Consider the following 16443-nt stretch of genomic DNA (forward strand, 5'->3'; position numbering starts at 1 on the left):
TTTGTTTGTTTTTGGGCCACACCCAGTGACGCTCTGGAATTACTCCGGGCTTTGCACTCAGAAATTGCTCCTGGCTTGGTGGAACCATATGGGAGCTGGGGATTGAACCCAGGTCTGTCCTGGGTCAGCTGCATGCAAGGCAGATGCCCTACTACTGTACTATCGCTCTGGCCCCTTGTTTCTGCCTTTTTGATCTATGCCATCCATACTCACTGGTGTGAGATCATAGATTGTTGTTTTCATTTGCATTTCTCTGATAACCAGTGACATGAATGCTCTTTAGTAAACACTTTCTTCTGGGGCCAGAGCAATAACACAGCAGTACAGCATTTGCCTTGCATGCTGTCAGCCCTGGACTGACCTGGGTTTGATCCCCGGCATCCTGTATGGTCCCTGACTGAGCCTGCCAAGAATAATCTTGAGTGCAGAGCCAGGAGTAAGCCCTGAGCACTGCCAGATATGGCCCCAACCCTCCCCCCAAAAAATACCCAAAAGGAAATAAAAACAAAACACATTTTTCTTGCCTACTGTATTCTATATCTCTTCTCTGGAGAGGTATCTGTTCATTTCTCCACTTTTTTGGTTGGAGTTACTGGTCTTTTGTTATTGAGCTTTATGAGTGGCTTGTTCCCATCTAGGCTTTTCTTTTTTTTGTTTTGTTTTGTTTTTGGGCCACCCCGGCGTTGCTCAGGGGTTGCTCAGGGTTGCTCCTGGCTGTCTGCTCAGAAATAGCTCCTGGCAGGCACGGGGGACCATATGGGACATCGGGATTCGAACCAACCACCTTTGGTCCTGGATCGGCTGCTTGCAAGGCAAACGCCATTGTACTATCTCTCCGGGCCCATCTAGGCATTTCTTTAAAATGTAGAGCCAACTTCCTTAAGCCACCTAAAGGAAGATAGTAGATATTAGTAAATAGAGATACTAGATAAGTCGCTCGTGTAAAATACATCCCAATACATCCCAATGCACCATATTTCCAATCCCAGGTGAACAGGTCTGAAACAGGTAGCTGCAAAGGATTAATAAGCCAAGCCAGTCAGGGGAGAGTCATGGAGTCAGTTTGCTTCTCATTTCGTGGTGTCTCTGCCTATCCAGCCAAACTGATACTTGTCTTTATTCTCCAGAACAAATTCAACCTGGCAGGGGAGGGTTCCAGTGAGATCCCAGGTGGACTTTTAATATCAAAGAGATAGGTTTAAAGAAAAGAGGAAGTTGGAGGACTGACTTTGTTTCCGGGTTAATAGTAGGGTGTGAATTAATATTCTACTATCTAGATACACCTGATACTAGAAAGTATCGTTCTAAGATGCGTAAGATGCCCCCAGCTCAGTCCCCAGCAGCCTTATCCTAATTCTGGTATACTACGAGTGGTATGCCACGCCTGGAGCATGGTCTGGTCAACGGACAAGTACTCCTTGTCCTGGATGTCTGCCAGGTTCTTCAGCGTTTTAAATCTCTTCACTGCAGGAGCTCCCCGACCTTTCTCATAGGGAATGAGCACCTGTGCTGGGGCGCAGAATCCCCTCAGTCCTCTCTGGAACCAGGGTGTGTGCAGAACTGCTGGGAACATATGGGTATTGTCTGAGCCAACCGCAGCCACCACAGGGGCTGTTTCCACCAGGCTCTGAGAGCTAGACTCCAACTCTGGCCTCTTGTAATTTCTTCGCTGTGAAGTTGATGGTCAACGTTTTCTCATCCAGTATTCACAGTGGTTGAGAGTTTACATACAGAAGGTAGAGTAAGATTTTTTGATCAGTTTTCAGTCACATGAGCTTTGTTTTCTGATCTACTCTAAAGGGATCTGTGGACTAAACATAATGCACATATTAACTCGGGTTGCAGATTAGATTGTTAAATACAGAGATATTTTGGGGATGGGGCCATACCTGGAAATACTCAGGAGTTTCTTCCAGCAGCACCCAGAGGTTAGTCCAAGCAGTGCCCAAAGAACCATGTGGTTTCAAGCACTGACCCTGGAGTACCCACATGCATATCCTGTGCTCCAGCCTGTTGAACCATCTCCCTAACTCTCTACTAAAGCTTAGGTTGTCCTCTCTGTTCAGTGGGAGCTTCTTACAATATAAAACCCACGAGTTGTGAGATCACTCTATGCACTCTATCTCCAACCCCAGGCGGACAAGTCTGAAGCAGCAGGAAAGATTAATAGCCAGCGAGAAAAGAGTAATGGAGTCAGTGGCTTCTCATGGCTCTCTCTCACGGTGTCTGCCAGAAGCCAGAACTGCTCTTTCTTTATTTAAACCAATACCCATACAGCAAGGGGGGGTGGGGTGGAGGAGAGGAGAGATGGGGAGAGAGAGAAAGAGGAGGGGAGACAGGAGGCGGGGAGGGAAGGAGAGAGAGGAGGGGGAGAGAGAGAGGAGGAGGAGGAGGAGGAGACGGAGAGGCGAGGAAAGGGAGGGAGGGAGGGAGAAGAGTGGAAAGGAAAGGACCTATCCAGGTAGGCTTTTGCATATCAAAGGAGAGTTTTAAGGAAAGGAAGCTGAGGGGGTCCGCCTTTGTTTGGGGTTAATAGCTAAGGGTCATCTTACATTTCTGTCTCTGAGTGGGCCCCAGAAGACTCCTAGCTGGCTGCTGGGACCCGCGCGCTACACCTAGCTATGCCTTTCCTGCCTCAGCCTAAGAGTCACTTTCCCCATAAGCACTAATCTCACAGCTGCTCCTGGTCTTCTAAAGTGCCTCTTGTTTCTGGGTCACAAAGTTCTCAGATTACATCTAGTTCAAAATCAGAGTTAGATGCTGTTAACTAACCTGTTATCTCAGTGACACCCCGCCCACACACACACACTTTTCCCATGCTGGAATCCTGATTTTTCTGACTGAGCTCATTATGGACTTCAAATATCCCGTATTGATTCATTTATTCCACATCACACACAGCTCTCAAGATAACAGCAGGGACATTGCACCACCTCCTGATGGTTCAAACTTGTCCTTACTCCTGTGAATGAGTGCACAGTTGGAGGAAGCTTTCAGTCCCAGGTTTGATCTCTGGCATCCCATATGGTTGCCTGAGCCCCACCAGAAGTGATCCCTGAGCACAGAGCCAGGAATAAACCCTGAACATCTTTGGGTGTGGCCCCAAAACAAACAAGAATGTGGTTGTGACTGAGAACAAGGCCAGGACATCCTGCCTCCCTAGGAGAAGAGCCTCTCTAAAAGGAGCGAACACTCCACCCTGTCCGCCTGCAGCAGGTGATCAGGCCTAGTCCACAGTCTATTAGTGGGATGCCAGCATGGCTGGTGCTCGTGTTTCAGTCCTCCCTGCACAGGTACAATCTCACTTGTGTGTGCCTCTGGCTGTATGTCTCTCCAGGAGTGGACCTCATCGCCGCCTTCTACGGCTGCTTGTACTGTGGTTGTGTACCTGTGACCGTGCGCCCCCCACACCCTCAGAACCTTGCCACAACTCTTCCTACTGTCAAGATGATTGTGGAGGTGCATGCACCCTGCCCTTGCTGATGGACCCTGTGTGGGAGATGAGCCCAGGTGGGGTGCCCTCCTCCCCCACTGGGCCCATAGCTCCTGTGTCTGTAGGTCAGCAAATCTGCGTGCGTGCTCACCACACAGGCCATCATGAGGCTGCTGAAGTCCAAGGAAGCCACAGCTGCTGTGGACGTCAGGGCCTGGCCCACCATCCTAGATACAGGTTTGTGTTCTCGACGCCAACGCCTCCCTATAAAAGCAATACCCAGAGCAGCGGTTCATGCCTAACCAAAGCTGCTCTCATCACGCGCGCGAGCACACACACACACATGCACGCACGCACGCACATCTGTTTGCTCATTTACTCGCTCATACCTGTCCCCATCGTTGACACAAACCCCTGTCAGCTAGGTAGGTTTGCAACCTTCTTGCCCTTCCTTCACTTGACTCCTCTATGGACAAATGTGCCTGCTCTGTGGTCAAGTGGGCTCACTCTGTATTTTGCTAGACCCACACCTTAGAAGTGGAGACAGCACTGCCACATGTCCAGCAGCTCCTCTGTCGTGTTCTGACTTGATATCCGTCCAGCTTCCTTTCTGAGCCTCCCCTGTTTCGTGTCTGTCAGATGATCTACCGAAGAAGAGAGTGGCCAGTATCTTCAGGCCCTCCACACCTGAGGTACTCGCATACCTGGATTTCAGCGTGTCTACCACGGGCATCTTGGCGGGTGTGAAGGTGAGTCCGGGTGGTCTCCTGGGGCAGCAGCCCTGATGGATGCTGCTTGGAGGGTGTTTGCACAAGTGCATAGTCCCTTCCTTTTATCATGGCTCCAAAGAGTATCTTCAGGTATAAGTTAGTTGCTGAGTCATGTGCACTTGGATATTTTGTGGTGATGTGTGAGCCTTCTCATTCATGACCAGCTCCAGGGCACAGGGTCCAGGAGTCCATTTGAACCCATGACTGTTCTGCGTCTTGTTACATATGAAAGCATTTCCATAAGATTATTATCTCTGCCTGTTGTCCCACCTACTACCTTCCAGGTGAGGGCGCTGTTGAGAGCCTAATAAATAGCCTGGGAGCAAAGTGCTCCGGGTCTTTTGGTAGAGTTTACTAGCTGGCTCCAGGTGTTTTTTGGAGCTGGTAGTAGGCTGACAAAGGACTCTGCATCCAACCTTCTTACCCCTTTACCCTCCTGTCTGTGTGGATTATTCGCTGCAGATAAACATTACCAAGATCTCCTCTTCCCCAAGGGGATAGGGGAGTGGGAATCAATTTCTCATTCTGAGAGCTCTTTGAGGATCCATTGATAACCAATCAAGGTGTAAACAGGACCCAACAAGTCTTTGTCTGTGAGACCAAGTGTGCTTTCTTCTGGGTGTTGTCCATGGGGACCCTGAGCCAGCCTTCTTGCAGGACATGAACCTGTCTGAAAATGAACCCTCTCCTTCACGGCACTGACCAAGCTTTGACTCCTTCCACAGATGTCACATGCAGCCACAAGCGCCTTGTGCCGCTCCATCAAACTGCAGTGTGAACTGTACCCCTCAAGGCAGATCGCCATCTGCCTGGACCCTTACTGTGGCCTTGGCTTTGCCCTGTGGTGCCTGTGCAGGTGAGCTTGTCAGGGAGTCCCTGGCTGCCCATCTGTACCTGCAGGCAGGGAATGTCTGTGCTGCGACAGATCCCCCTTCCCAGATCCCAGAGATACACGTTTGGACGACTTTGTCCAGAGCTTGAGTGGGTTGGAGTCTGGGTCTAAAATTAAGTGAAAGGGGTGGTCCAAATCCCAGCATCCCATATGGGCCCCCAAACCTGCCAGGGGTGATTTCTGAGCGTAGAGCCAGGAGTAACCTTTGAGCGCTGCTGGGTGTGACCCGAAAACCAAAAAAGGAAGGAAGGAAGGAAGGAAGGAAGGAAGGAAGGAAGGAAGGAAGGAAGGAGGAAAGAGAGAGAGAAAGAAAGAAAGAAAGAAAGAAGGAAGGAAGGAAGGAAGGAAGGAAGGAAGGAAGGAAGGAAGGAAGGAAGGAAGGAAGGAAGGAAGGAAGGAAGGAAGGAAGGAAGGAAAGAAAGAAAGATAGAAAGAAAAAGCAGCAAGCTATTCTGGGCAGAAATGGTTGACTTATTTGTGGTTGACTTATTTGGGGCCGGAGAGATAGCATGAAGGTAGAGCATTTGCTTTGCATGCAGAAGGACGGTGGTTCGAATCCCGGCATCCCATAAAGTCCCCTAAGCCTGCCAGGACAAATTCTGAGCATAGAGCCATGAGTAACCCCTGAACGCTGCCAGGTGTGACCCAAACACCAAAATAAATAAATAAAATTAAGTGAAAGGATAGTAAATACACTTTTTTTAATGGGGCACCGGCATAGCCCATGAGAAATACTGAGGAGACCACTGTCCATCAAACCCTCGAAGCAGATTAGTGAGTCCCCAGGCAGCTGGCCTGGGTATTCTGACGTGTGAGTGAGACCAGTAAAGAGAGTGTCATGCCCTGTTTTCCAGGAGAGAGAGTGTCTCACTCTGTTTTCCACTAAAAATGACATGAGGGCAGATTGGTTCTGTTAGAAAACACTTATTCTGCTCTAGTGGAAAATGAAATGTCCTTGCAAAGGAAGCCATCAACAGAGCCTTGAAATGACCTTCTGAACCGATCCTCCCCGCAGTGTCTACTCAGGCCACCAGTCAGTGCTGGTGCCCCCACTGGAGCTGGAAAGCAATGTGTCCCTGTGGCTGTCGGCCGTAAGCCAGTACAAGGCGCGTGTCACCTTCTGCTCCTACTCTGTGATGGAGATGTGCACCAAAGGCCTGGGCACGCAGACTGGCCTCCTCAGGGTGAGTTGTTTGCTGCCCTCACCTGAGCAGGGCTCTGAGCCCACTCCTGGAGGGAGACCCGCAGGGCTTGGAGAAGTGTCCACAGGGCTGAATACAGGCAGAGCAGAAGACTGGGTTCAGTACAAGACTGCACGCAGGGGCTGGAGAGATAGCATGGAGGTAAGGCGTTTGCCTTTCATGTAGAAGGTCGGTGGTTCGAATCCCAGTGTCCCATGTGGTCCCCTGAGCCTGCCAGGAGCAATTTCTGAGCATAGAGCCAGGAGTAACCCCTGAGTACTGCCGGGTGTGACCCCCCCAAAAAAAATATAAATAAAATTAAAAAAAAAAAAAAGACTGCATGCAATGTGTCCCCAGAACACAGCAGGGCTTTGTGGAAGTAGAGGCTACTTTTGGCCACCTGGGCCCCACAGGTATAGTAGGGAAACTCTCCCTGCCTCCTGGCTGTTCCCCCAGGCTTCTTCCTTCATCAAGAAACCATGAGGAAGGAATGGGGTGGGGCACAAGGGATCAGGCCACAGATAGGAGGACTCGGAGGTTGTTGCAGAACACAGTCTGGCTACTGCTAGACATCCAGAGGGAGGTGTCTGAAAAGGCCAGTGTGGGTGCAAAGGGCCCCTGTGCTTCCATATCGAGAAATTTTCAGGACTCAGTAAAGTACCGTAGGGGGGGCCAGAGTGATAGCACAGTGGTAGGGCATTTGCCTTGCACACAGATGACCCAGGACGGAGGGTGGTTTGAATCCCGGCATCTTATATGATCCCCGGTGCCTGCCAGGAGCGATTTCTGAGCACAGAACCAGGAGTAACCCCTGAGTAATAACAGGTGTGACCCAAAAAACAAAACAAAAAAAAATTAATAAAGAAAGCACCCTGGGCCTGGAGAGATAGCACAGCGATGTTTGCCTTGCAAACAGCCGATCCAGGACCAAAGGTGGTTGGTTCGAATCCCGGTGTCCCATATGGTCCCCTGTGCCTGCCAGGAGCTATTTCTGAGCAGACAGCCAGGAGTAACCCCTGAGCAATGCCGGGTGTGGCCCCCCCCCCCAAAAAAAAGAAAGAAAGCACCCTAGGGGCCGGAACGATAGCACAGTGGTTAAGGTGCATGCATTGCACATGGCCAACCCGGGCTTGATCCCTGGCATCCTATAGGGTCCCCTGAGCCCCATCAGGAGTAAACTTTTCTAGAGCCCGGATTGGCCCAAACATCAAACAAAGAAATCAGCCTAGGGTGGAAGGAAGTGGCACTGGTGAAGGGATGGGTGCTGAATCACAGTCCTGAATAATATAGCAATTTCACTATGACTAATCAAATAAAGAAAGCAGCAGGCCCCTAAGGTTTGTGTCCAGCTGGGTCTTTGTGAACTCAAACTTCAGGCCAGACCACCTGGGCCCTTGAACCCCACTGAGGCAGCATCTCCTTACCCAGACAAAGGGGGTGAGCCTGTCCTGTGTGCGTACATGCATGGTGGTCGCAGAGGAGCGGCCGCGGATCGCCCTGACGCAGTCCTTCTGCAAGCTCTTCAAAGACCTGGGCCTGCCCGCACGCGCTGTGAGCACCACCTTCGGCTGCAGGGTCAACGTGGCCATCTGCCTGCAGGTAGGGCATCACCTCATGGGCTCAGGAATAGGAATAGTACCTACTGTCCCCTGTCTGTCCCCTGTCCTCAGACATTTCGTTTCCAATAGTTGTCTAGCTCAGAGACCTGTGAGCATTGCATTTGGAAAGATTCTTCTTATGGATGTAAAAAGATGGGGAGGTTCCTTGGGGGGGAAACACATTTCTAACCCTAAAACAAATAGGTGGTGCTATGGGGCTGCTCTGGGGGGTACTGGGATCAGGGCCTTTCACAGCCATGCAGTGTCCAGGATTGAACACTCTGGGCACATGCCGACCCCAAATGAATCGTTTTCAATTCTTATACCTAAAATGCTATCATCTCTGGACTCTCTAAGTTGAATGTAATAAATAGCTAATATGTTAAAGCAGTAGTGAACTTATTCTCTTAACTTCTAGGCATACTTAGATAGAAACAACTACTGATGTGATTATTTGTGTTGCCTCAAACTCCCTTGTGCTTAGACCTTGAAATGGGCCAGCGTGATAATGCAGCAGATAGGGCACTTATCTTAAATATGGCTGACCCAGGTTCAGTCCCCAGCTTCCTTCATGATCCCCCGAGCCTGCCAGGAGTATTATCTGAGTTGAGAGCCAGGAGTAACCCCTGAGTACCACCGCTGGGTGTGGCCCCCACACAAAAGAAAAGACCAGAATTTGAAGTTTCGGAAATGAATGCTACCTGGTGAGCAGGCCACTTGCTCTGGGGACTCTGGCTCTTATCTAGAGTTCCCATGCAGGCCCTTTTCTGTCTCCTGAAAACTTCCACACTGCACACCGGGCTCACAAGGGGCCTGGGCGGTTGGCTTTTTCTGGCCCTCAGAGCAGTTCCCCCTCCCTGAAGACTGCAGATCCTGTGCCTCAGTGGGCCTCTCCAACTCCTGCCAGGTGCAGACAAACTGGAAACTAGCAACCATCTGTAGGGATTGTGGCCCTGTGCTTCAAACACTTGGACTCTTCTGCTCGTTGTGTGGGTTCACTGGTGACTCTGGTCTTGGTGGGATAGTTTGTTGGCTCTGAGATGCAGGGGCCCCTTTGCTGTCTCTTCTCCTGTGTTTCTCATGTGGCTGTTGCTTTCTGTTTGTTTCCTGTGCTGTCTCCCTGTCTCGCTCTGCTGGCCCCTTTGCCTCTGTCAGCCCAACAGGCTGGGAAAGCTGGCTGAGCAGGTACGCCCATGACCTCCGCCCATGCATCTCTGCGCTCCCCCTGGGGAACCGTATGGTTTTGCTCACAGTGGATATTACGTGACAGTCACAACTGACCAAGTCGAAGAGAAAAGGACTCCGGAAGGCTCTGTGCCCGGGGCAGATGGGCCCCTGTAATGTGCAGTGTTGGTCCCCAGGAGACCAGGACTATGCAGTCTCAGCTCTCCAGAGCACGGCGAGCCCAAACTCAGCTGGTCTTATCTGACCCAGTGGAACTCAATGTCCTTTTTCTGGGACCAGGCAGTAGGAGAGTTCGGTCAGAAAGGCCGTGGCTCAGCCTATTCTGGTGTCTCTACAGGCTGGAGGCCATGGGGGGTAGAAATGTGGGGCTGTGCGCCTTGGCGCCCCTTTGTGAGCAGCTCAAGTGCGGTGGAGGCATCAGTGAGCCTAAGGGAGGAACTGCTCCTGGGCCGGGCCCCACCCCGAGAGCTGTCCTGTGGGAGGCTCCACTATGGACACTCCGAGAAATGGGGTCTCTGCTGCTCTTCTCCAGGGTACAGCGGGTCCGGACCCCACCACCGTCTACGTGGACATGAGGGCACTGCGGCACGACAGGTACAGTGTCCGGCCCACCAGGCTGCTGGGACCCGTGGGCAAGGACCTGGCTGATGGATACAGGGCAAGGATGGAGAGAGAGAGAAGCAGGCTGGTGTCTAAGAGAGGCTTGAGGAAATGCAGGGCTTGGTTTGGCTCAGGCCTCTCCTGGGGGAGTGTGGCCCCACATCCTGCTTCCCGAGGTCCCCCCTGGGGGTCCACTTTCCAGCCATTCCCACACAAGGAGGAATCAGACTTGGTGCTGAGTTTTTTGTGGGGTAGAATAAACAAATAATGGGAAGCACCGACTTTGCATGCTATCATTCGCAGAGGACTCAGCCTTATGTGGTAGATGAGTCCCAGTTCTGGAGTGGCAAAGATGGGCACAGCATTGTTGTGTGTGGTAGAGGAACTCACAGGGCAGGTGCCCGCTGGCCCTAGGAGGCCCTGAAAAAGAGTCTAGGCAGCGTTGGTACCTGAGCAGCACAGTAGGTAGGGAAAGGCCCATGGTACCTGCACTCACCTCACAAGGTTCCAGCAAGGTGTGAGAGAAGGAAGCAGCTTTTTACCACCTACACCACCCTGGAAGCTACTCTGTGGAGTCAGCTTGGTTCTCGATTTCCTGTGTTCTTTTTCAGGGTGCGTCTGGTGGAACGGGGATCTCCACACAGCCTGCCGCTGACAGAGTCTGGAAAGGTAATGGGAGCTGAGCCTTCATCGTTGTTTCTTCCGGTTGTCCACCACAGAGGGAACGTTGAGTCACAGGGCAGAAAGGGCTTTCTTGGTCAGGGTGTGGAAGAGACGGGGGATATGTCACCATTGTTAAAAAAAACCTACAAACATCTCCTGGTGTTTTAAGTACTAAAGAGCTGGGCTGGTTTCCCACCTGGTAACCCAAGAGTCTCCGATCTCCTGTTTCCTTCCTTCAGATCCTCCCGGGAGTGAAGGTCATCATTGCCCATACGGAGACCAGGGGACCCCTAGGAGACTCTCACCTGGGCGAGGTGAATGCCGGGCACAGTGGCACTGTGGCTTCTCTTCCCCTCACCCTGCTTCTGTGTCAGCAGGTGCTCCCTTTTCCCTGCATGTCTGAGCTCTGCCCGGTGTGCTGACCCTCTGTCCTTGCCCTCCAGATCTGGGTGAGCAGCCCCCACAATGCTACTGGCTACTACACAGTGTACGGGGAGGAGGCCCTGCACGCCGACCACTTCAGTGCCCGACTGAGTTTTGGAGACACCCAGACCATTTGGGCGAGGACTGGCTACCTAGGCTTTCTGCGAAGAACAGAGCTCACAGATGCCAGTGGAGGTGAGAGCCAGGGGCCAGCGGTGCATCAGGCTGTTTGTCAGCTCCTGCAGTCTCTCACACCTGAGGAACTTGCTCTCTGGGGCCTGCTGCTCTCTGTGTGCTCTTGCTTCCTGTCCTTGGAGCTTGACCTCTGCTGAGTTCAGTGAATATGGAGAGATCCGGACCGGACCTCTGACCTCAGGTAGTCAGTCACAGGCCAGCTCCGTGGTGTCTTTGTTTCCAGAAGTAGGAACTTCTAAAGTTCTTTTTCGGTTTCCCTGGTAGTTCTTAGAGGTCCTAGAGGACTCAACCTGGCTGTTCCGTGCAGGGGCCTGAGAGCTGGTGCTGCTCGGGCCCTGCTGTGCAGTTCTGGGGAGGACTTGTGCTCCCTGGTGGTGCTCTGGGGCCTCTTGGATTCCTCCTGTGGTATTGGCTGCACTGGCATCAGCCTCATGCTAGACATGAGTCTTCACTTTGGTCCACTCTCTCCAGCCTTTGAAAGATGTTTGTATGTGCTGACTCTGCTGCAGGACAGAGCTGGACTCTCAGGGTAAGAGCCTGCAGCTCTTTGTGCAGGACGTGTGTACCTGAGCACTCAGGCTCCTGCTCTGAGGAGGATCTGTGCTTTCAGAGAGGCATGATGCACTGTATGTCGTGGGCTCTCTGGATGAGACGCTGGAGCTGAGAGGCATGAGGTACCACCCCATCGACATCGAGACATCTGTGATCCGAGCACACCGGAGCATTGCTGAGTGGTGAGCGTTCTTGTCACGTGGCCCCGCTGGCCCTGCCCTATGTGCTTGCCATCAACTGTCCACACCCCGCACACCCCGTCTTCCCAAGAAATGCAATGCTCTGTGCTTCCCATCAGGGTCTTGCCCTTTCTGTGCTTTTCCCAGGAGATAAGATGTCCCATGCTTCCACTCCCAGCCAGTTTTACTTTTTCATTTCTGTATTTTTGTTTTGGAACCTCAGCCAGTGTTGCGGGGGCTACTCCTATCTCTATGCACAGAATCAGGTGGTACCAGGATTGAACCCACTCCAAGCCACTCTATCCTCTTGGTTCCTCTTGCCCTCTTAGTTGTTTTTTTTTGTTTGTTTGGTTGGTTGGTTTATGGGCCACACCCGGTGACGCTCTAGGGTTACTTCTAGCTATGCGCTCAGAAATCGCTCTTGGCTCAAGGGACTCTATGGGATGCCGGGGATCAAACTTTTCCATGTTCGTCTGGGGTCAGCCACGTGCAAGGCAAATGCCCTACCTCTGTGCTATTGCTCCGGCCCCCTCTTAGTTGGTTTTAAACCAAGTGATGGATGATACAGGTGAAGCATGAGATCACACACTTCTGTACTGTTTTGACTTTAACTAAATTTCCCAATTTCCATGACTGTGTGTCTGCTGTGTAGGGAGCTCACTGAGACAGGTAAAGCCTTTACCACTGACCAGACAGACTCATGACCTTGACAAGAACCTGGTGGAGGCTTCCAGCAGTGTTGTTCAGGGTCTGTTCTCCCCTCCCGTGTGATGCTCTGTGTCTCTCCCCACAGTGCTGTGTTCACATGGACCAACCTCCTGGTGGTGGTGGTGGAACTGGATGGTCTCGAGCAGGACGCGCTGGACCTGGTGGCACTGGTGACCAATGTGGTGCTGGAGGAGCACCACCTGGTGGTGGGTGTCGTGGTCATCGTGGACCCCGGAGTGATCCCCATCAACTCCCGGGGCGAAAAGCAGCGCATGCACCTGCGTGACGGCTTCCTGGCTGACCAGCTTGACCCTGTCTATGTGGCCTACAACATGTGAGCCCACACATGTCAGCCCAGTGTGGCCCACACACGCCCAGTCCAGCTCCAGGACATGTTGTATGTGCTACCCTGGCCGTCTCTGCCCTTTGCTCTGTCCCTAAGCGACATTCTAGAAACCACTTTCTAAATGATCTGGAGAGACATTTCTTCTGAGAACATTTGCAAAAGCACCAGTTGACGGACGGTGGGTGGGCAGGGAGAAGTGGCCAGGCCAGGGGGGCTTGTGGCACATGCACAGCATTTCTCTGCTGCATTGCAAGTTTGCACTTAGCTTTGTAAAGAAGTTAGACAGAAAACAACTCTGAGGACCTCAGAGCAAGTGTCATACTTTGAAGGAAGAGCAGAAGTCGGAAGGGCTTGTGCAAAAGGGAATGGTCCTGACTCCCTCCTGCACTTGGAGGTGGACTGTGAGCACGGGCACTTGGTCCTTTTACTCATGCCAGAGGTGCCACCAAGCATGCCCTGTGCCATGGAACTTGGGAAGTGCACGTGTGAGCTAGGAGGTAGCTGCTGAGGCGTGGAAAGACAGACAAGCTTTTAGTTTTTGTTTCTTGGGTTTTTTTTTAGTTCCTCCTCATGCTGCTTTATCGATTTCCTAGCGACGTGAGTTCTTGTACACACCAGTTTTTAATCCCATGTCAGCAGACCCAGAGACGCTGGTGGCAGGCAGGGATAAAATTCTTGCCTCAGTGCCATGTGCTGAGCACCCACCTCAGCCTCACCCCACGCTCGGCCTCACTCTGGCTTCATAGTTTGAGTTGTGTGCCTATAAAATATGACCAAACTGTGTCCAGGTATTTTATTCAAACTCAACTAACCTGAATGATCTAATATTATAGTAGATCTCAATGGAAGAGAGAATGTAAAATCCTTTAGATACTTCTAAAAATTTGAGGTTGAACTCTAATCTAAGACATAGATTATTTTTATACAGCTAATGAAGAATATGTTAGGGAGTTGTTGGGTTTGGGAGGAACTCGGGGAGAGAAAGTTTATAACTCATGCATGCTTCATAGAAACAGCCAGATTCTTCTGAAATTACCCCGAATCAGTGCTTGTTAGAGTGGTTCTAATTCTCACCAAATGGGTCTTTCCACTGACCCAGCCGCTTCTCACTCTCATTTGGCTACAGTCGGTGCACAGTGGCTCTAGATGCTGTGGTACTGGACTTCCACGTAGTGTGTGGTGACGTACTGAAAATCTAACGGTCCCGTTGTAATTATGTACATAATCCATGTAACTTATTATTTGACATCCAGAGGTTTTCAAGGCAGACTAGTCACGCTCCTTATAATAGAATGGCTGGGAGGGAAAAGAGTTCCCTAACCCTCATCTTGATGTTGTAGTTTTATAGCAAATACTGTAAAATTTTTGTATTGGAAGGTCAGTGGCAGTTAAGACAAGATGTCTTGTAAATTAATATTTTAAGAAGCATATTAGTTTAAAAATACTCTATGGGAATTCTGTATATCACACTAAAATTTTTATATAATGTTAATAAAAGTTATTGACTATTTGTAACTCTGCATTTTTAAATGTGTGAAAACATTTTTGAATTAACCCAAATAGTATATTTTATTATGCCTTCCTTTTTTAAAATATAAAAGCATTTATGCCAATAGCATAAGATTAATAATGCACGTTAAAATGCAAATAAAAGAATTAAAATATCCTATAATCCTACATCTGAGTAATATTAGCATTAGTATTTAATGTAAATCCTTCCTAGGGATTTTTTCCTTTAAATTTTTTAACAGTTAGCATCATAAATACTTAGACTCAACTTTGTGCTTAATAAATTGCGGATTTTTCATGTGTGACACAAATCCTGCATGTTCAGAGTGTGTCATGGATTGTGCTCAGGAGAAGGGTGCTTGGGGGCCACTCGATTCCTGACTGGGAGTGAAGGTCCCCACAATCTGCCCCACCCTCAGAAGCCTACTGTGGGCTGGCAGCTTTGTGTGTCACATCCTGTGTCTGACTTCTGGAACCTTCTGCTTCTTCCCTACACTTCCTGCCCCAATACTGCCTCCTCCCCAACACTCCCCCACCCCAAGCACATACTCTTGCTACTGAAACCCTCAGGCCTGCACCACAGGGCCTGAGTATCACCAAGAGTGGCCTCTCAGCCCCTGAGCCCCACAGGGAAACCCACTCCAAGTAGCCTGAGGGCATACAGCACAGACTGTCAGCATGAAGGTTTAGTAAGCAGTTGTGGGCTCTCAGAGAGATAGCTCAGTGGGCTGAGAAATATTTCCTTCATGACAGTAAGTAGTAAAGTAGAACTAAATGCATAAACACACAAAAAAGATAAAAAGATAAATTTGTTTTAGTGTATCTAAAAACAACACTCATTCGTTCAAAAGGCAGAGCTCATCTGACAGGATCCCACTATTTCCTACTGACAACCTGTTGGTTGTTTTTTTCCCCAGGGTACAGGGAATTCCCAGGCAAGGCCATGCTCAGGCGGTTTCATGGACAGTTCTGTATCAGCTGGGCCAGTGCCTCAGTGCAGAAGCCCCAGGATGCAAGACTGCTGGGGACTGAGATGCCAGAGCATCCCTGAGCCACCCGAGCAGTGCTGCGCCCAGTGATGTTTGGTGACCTGGTGGTGCCCAGAATTGGACCTAGGTCAAACATATGCTCAGCATGTGCAAGCCCATCTTTCCAGTCCCCTATTATTGTTTTGGAGGAAACAAATTTCCAACAGTGCTGGGGCCACCATAGCCCAGCAGAGCAGATGACTCTAACCCTGTGCATCCAGGCATGTTCTCCATCCTGCTGAGCTCTGTCTTCCTAGTCCTCACAGGAGAGGACCTCTAGATCTGGATAACTGAGATACTTCATGCAAATAAGCAGTCCTAAAAAAGCCAGATTGGCTGTAGGAAGGTCAGGTAATAGACTAACAGCTGGGGAGAGCCCAGAGGACCCATGTCCATTCCCTCAAACATTGAGCTCAATCAAGTGTGACCCAAAAACAGAAAAAGGGAAAGAAAGTTGGTGCTGAGGCTCGCTAAAGTTAGGAATTACCCTCTAAACCCCTAATTTAATTTTGTTTTGAAGGTCAGACTGGTAGCACAGCAGGTAGGGTGTTACCTAGCATGCAGCTGATCCGGGTTCGATTCCTGGCATTCCATGTGGTCCTCTGAGCCTGCCAAGAGTGATTCCTGAGCACAGAGACAGGAGTAACCCCTGAGCACAGCTGAGTGTGGCCGAAAGCCAAATGAGTGTGTGTGTGTGTGTGTGTGTGTGTGTGTGTGTGTGTGTGTGTAGTCTTAATTTTGTTTTTGATGTCAATTAACAGTCTTGCTTTTCAATGAATTTGAATAAATTTAAACTAACTAAAAATAAAGCAAAATAGGGGCCGGGCGGTGGCGCTGGAGGTAAGGTGCCTGCCTTGCCTGCGCTAGCCTAGGACGGACCGCGGTTCGATCCCCCGGCGTCCCATATGGTCCCCCAAGAAGCCAGGAGCAACTTCTGAGCGCATAGCCAGGAGTAACCCCTGAGCGTCACAGGGTGTGGCCCAAAAACCAAAATAAATAAATAAATAAATAAATAAAGCAAAATAACCCAGAGACCTCACAGGACAGAGATGTGGACTTCCCCAGAACTTCTACGTGCCCAGACAACAGGTGGGCTGGCAGGGCCTGAGAGCCAAGTCTTGGAACCTAGGTTGGATCCCGCAGGGTGGAGGGTGGAGCTACCCAGGTCATTGGCTCTGGGC

General features: G+C 50.5%; 1 protein-coding gene across 1 annotated transcript in view; it reads left to right on the forward strand.

Moving 5' to 3' along the window:
- DIP2A (disco interacting protein 2 homolog A) overlaps nt 1–14240 on the forward strand; it is an 84710-nt gene extending 70470 nt beyond the window's left edge. Inside the window, 13 exon segments of the mRNA XM_049785490.1 lie at nt 3338–3459; nt 3559–3670; nt 4073–4182; nt 4929–5059; nt 6111–6279; nt 7705–7875; nt 9030–9059; nt 9592–9653; nt 10271–10328; nt 10562–10636; nt 10766–10940; nt 11551–11674; nt 12465–14240. Coding sequence (XP_049641447.1) covers nt 3338–3459; nt 3559–3670; nt 4073–4182; nt 4929–5059; nt 6111–6279; nt 7705–7875; nt 9030–9059; nt 9592–9653; nt 10271–10328; nt 10562–10636; nt 10766–10940; nt 11551–11674; nt 12465–12717 — 1592 coding nt within the window. The 3' untranslated portion in view covers nt 12718–14240.
- The last annotated feature ends 2203 nt before the right edge of the window (nt 14241–16443 follow it).

This window comes from Suncus etruscus, chromosome 13 (assembly GCF_024139225.1).
Source record: "Suncus etruscus isolate mSunEtr1 chromosome 13, mSunEtr1.pri.cur, whole genome shotgun sequence".
Lineage (NCBI taxonomy): Eukaryota > Metazoa > Chordata > Mammalia > Eulipotyphla > Soricidae > Suncus > Suncus etruscus.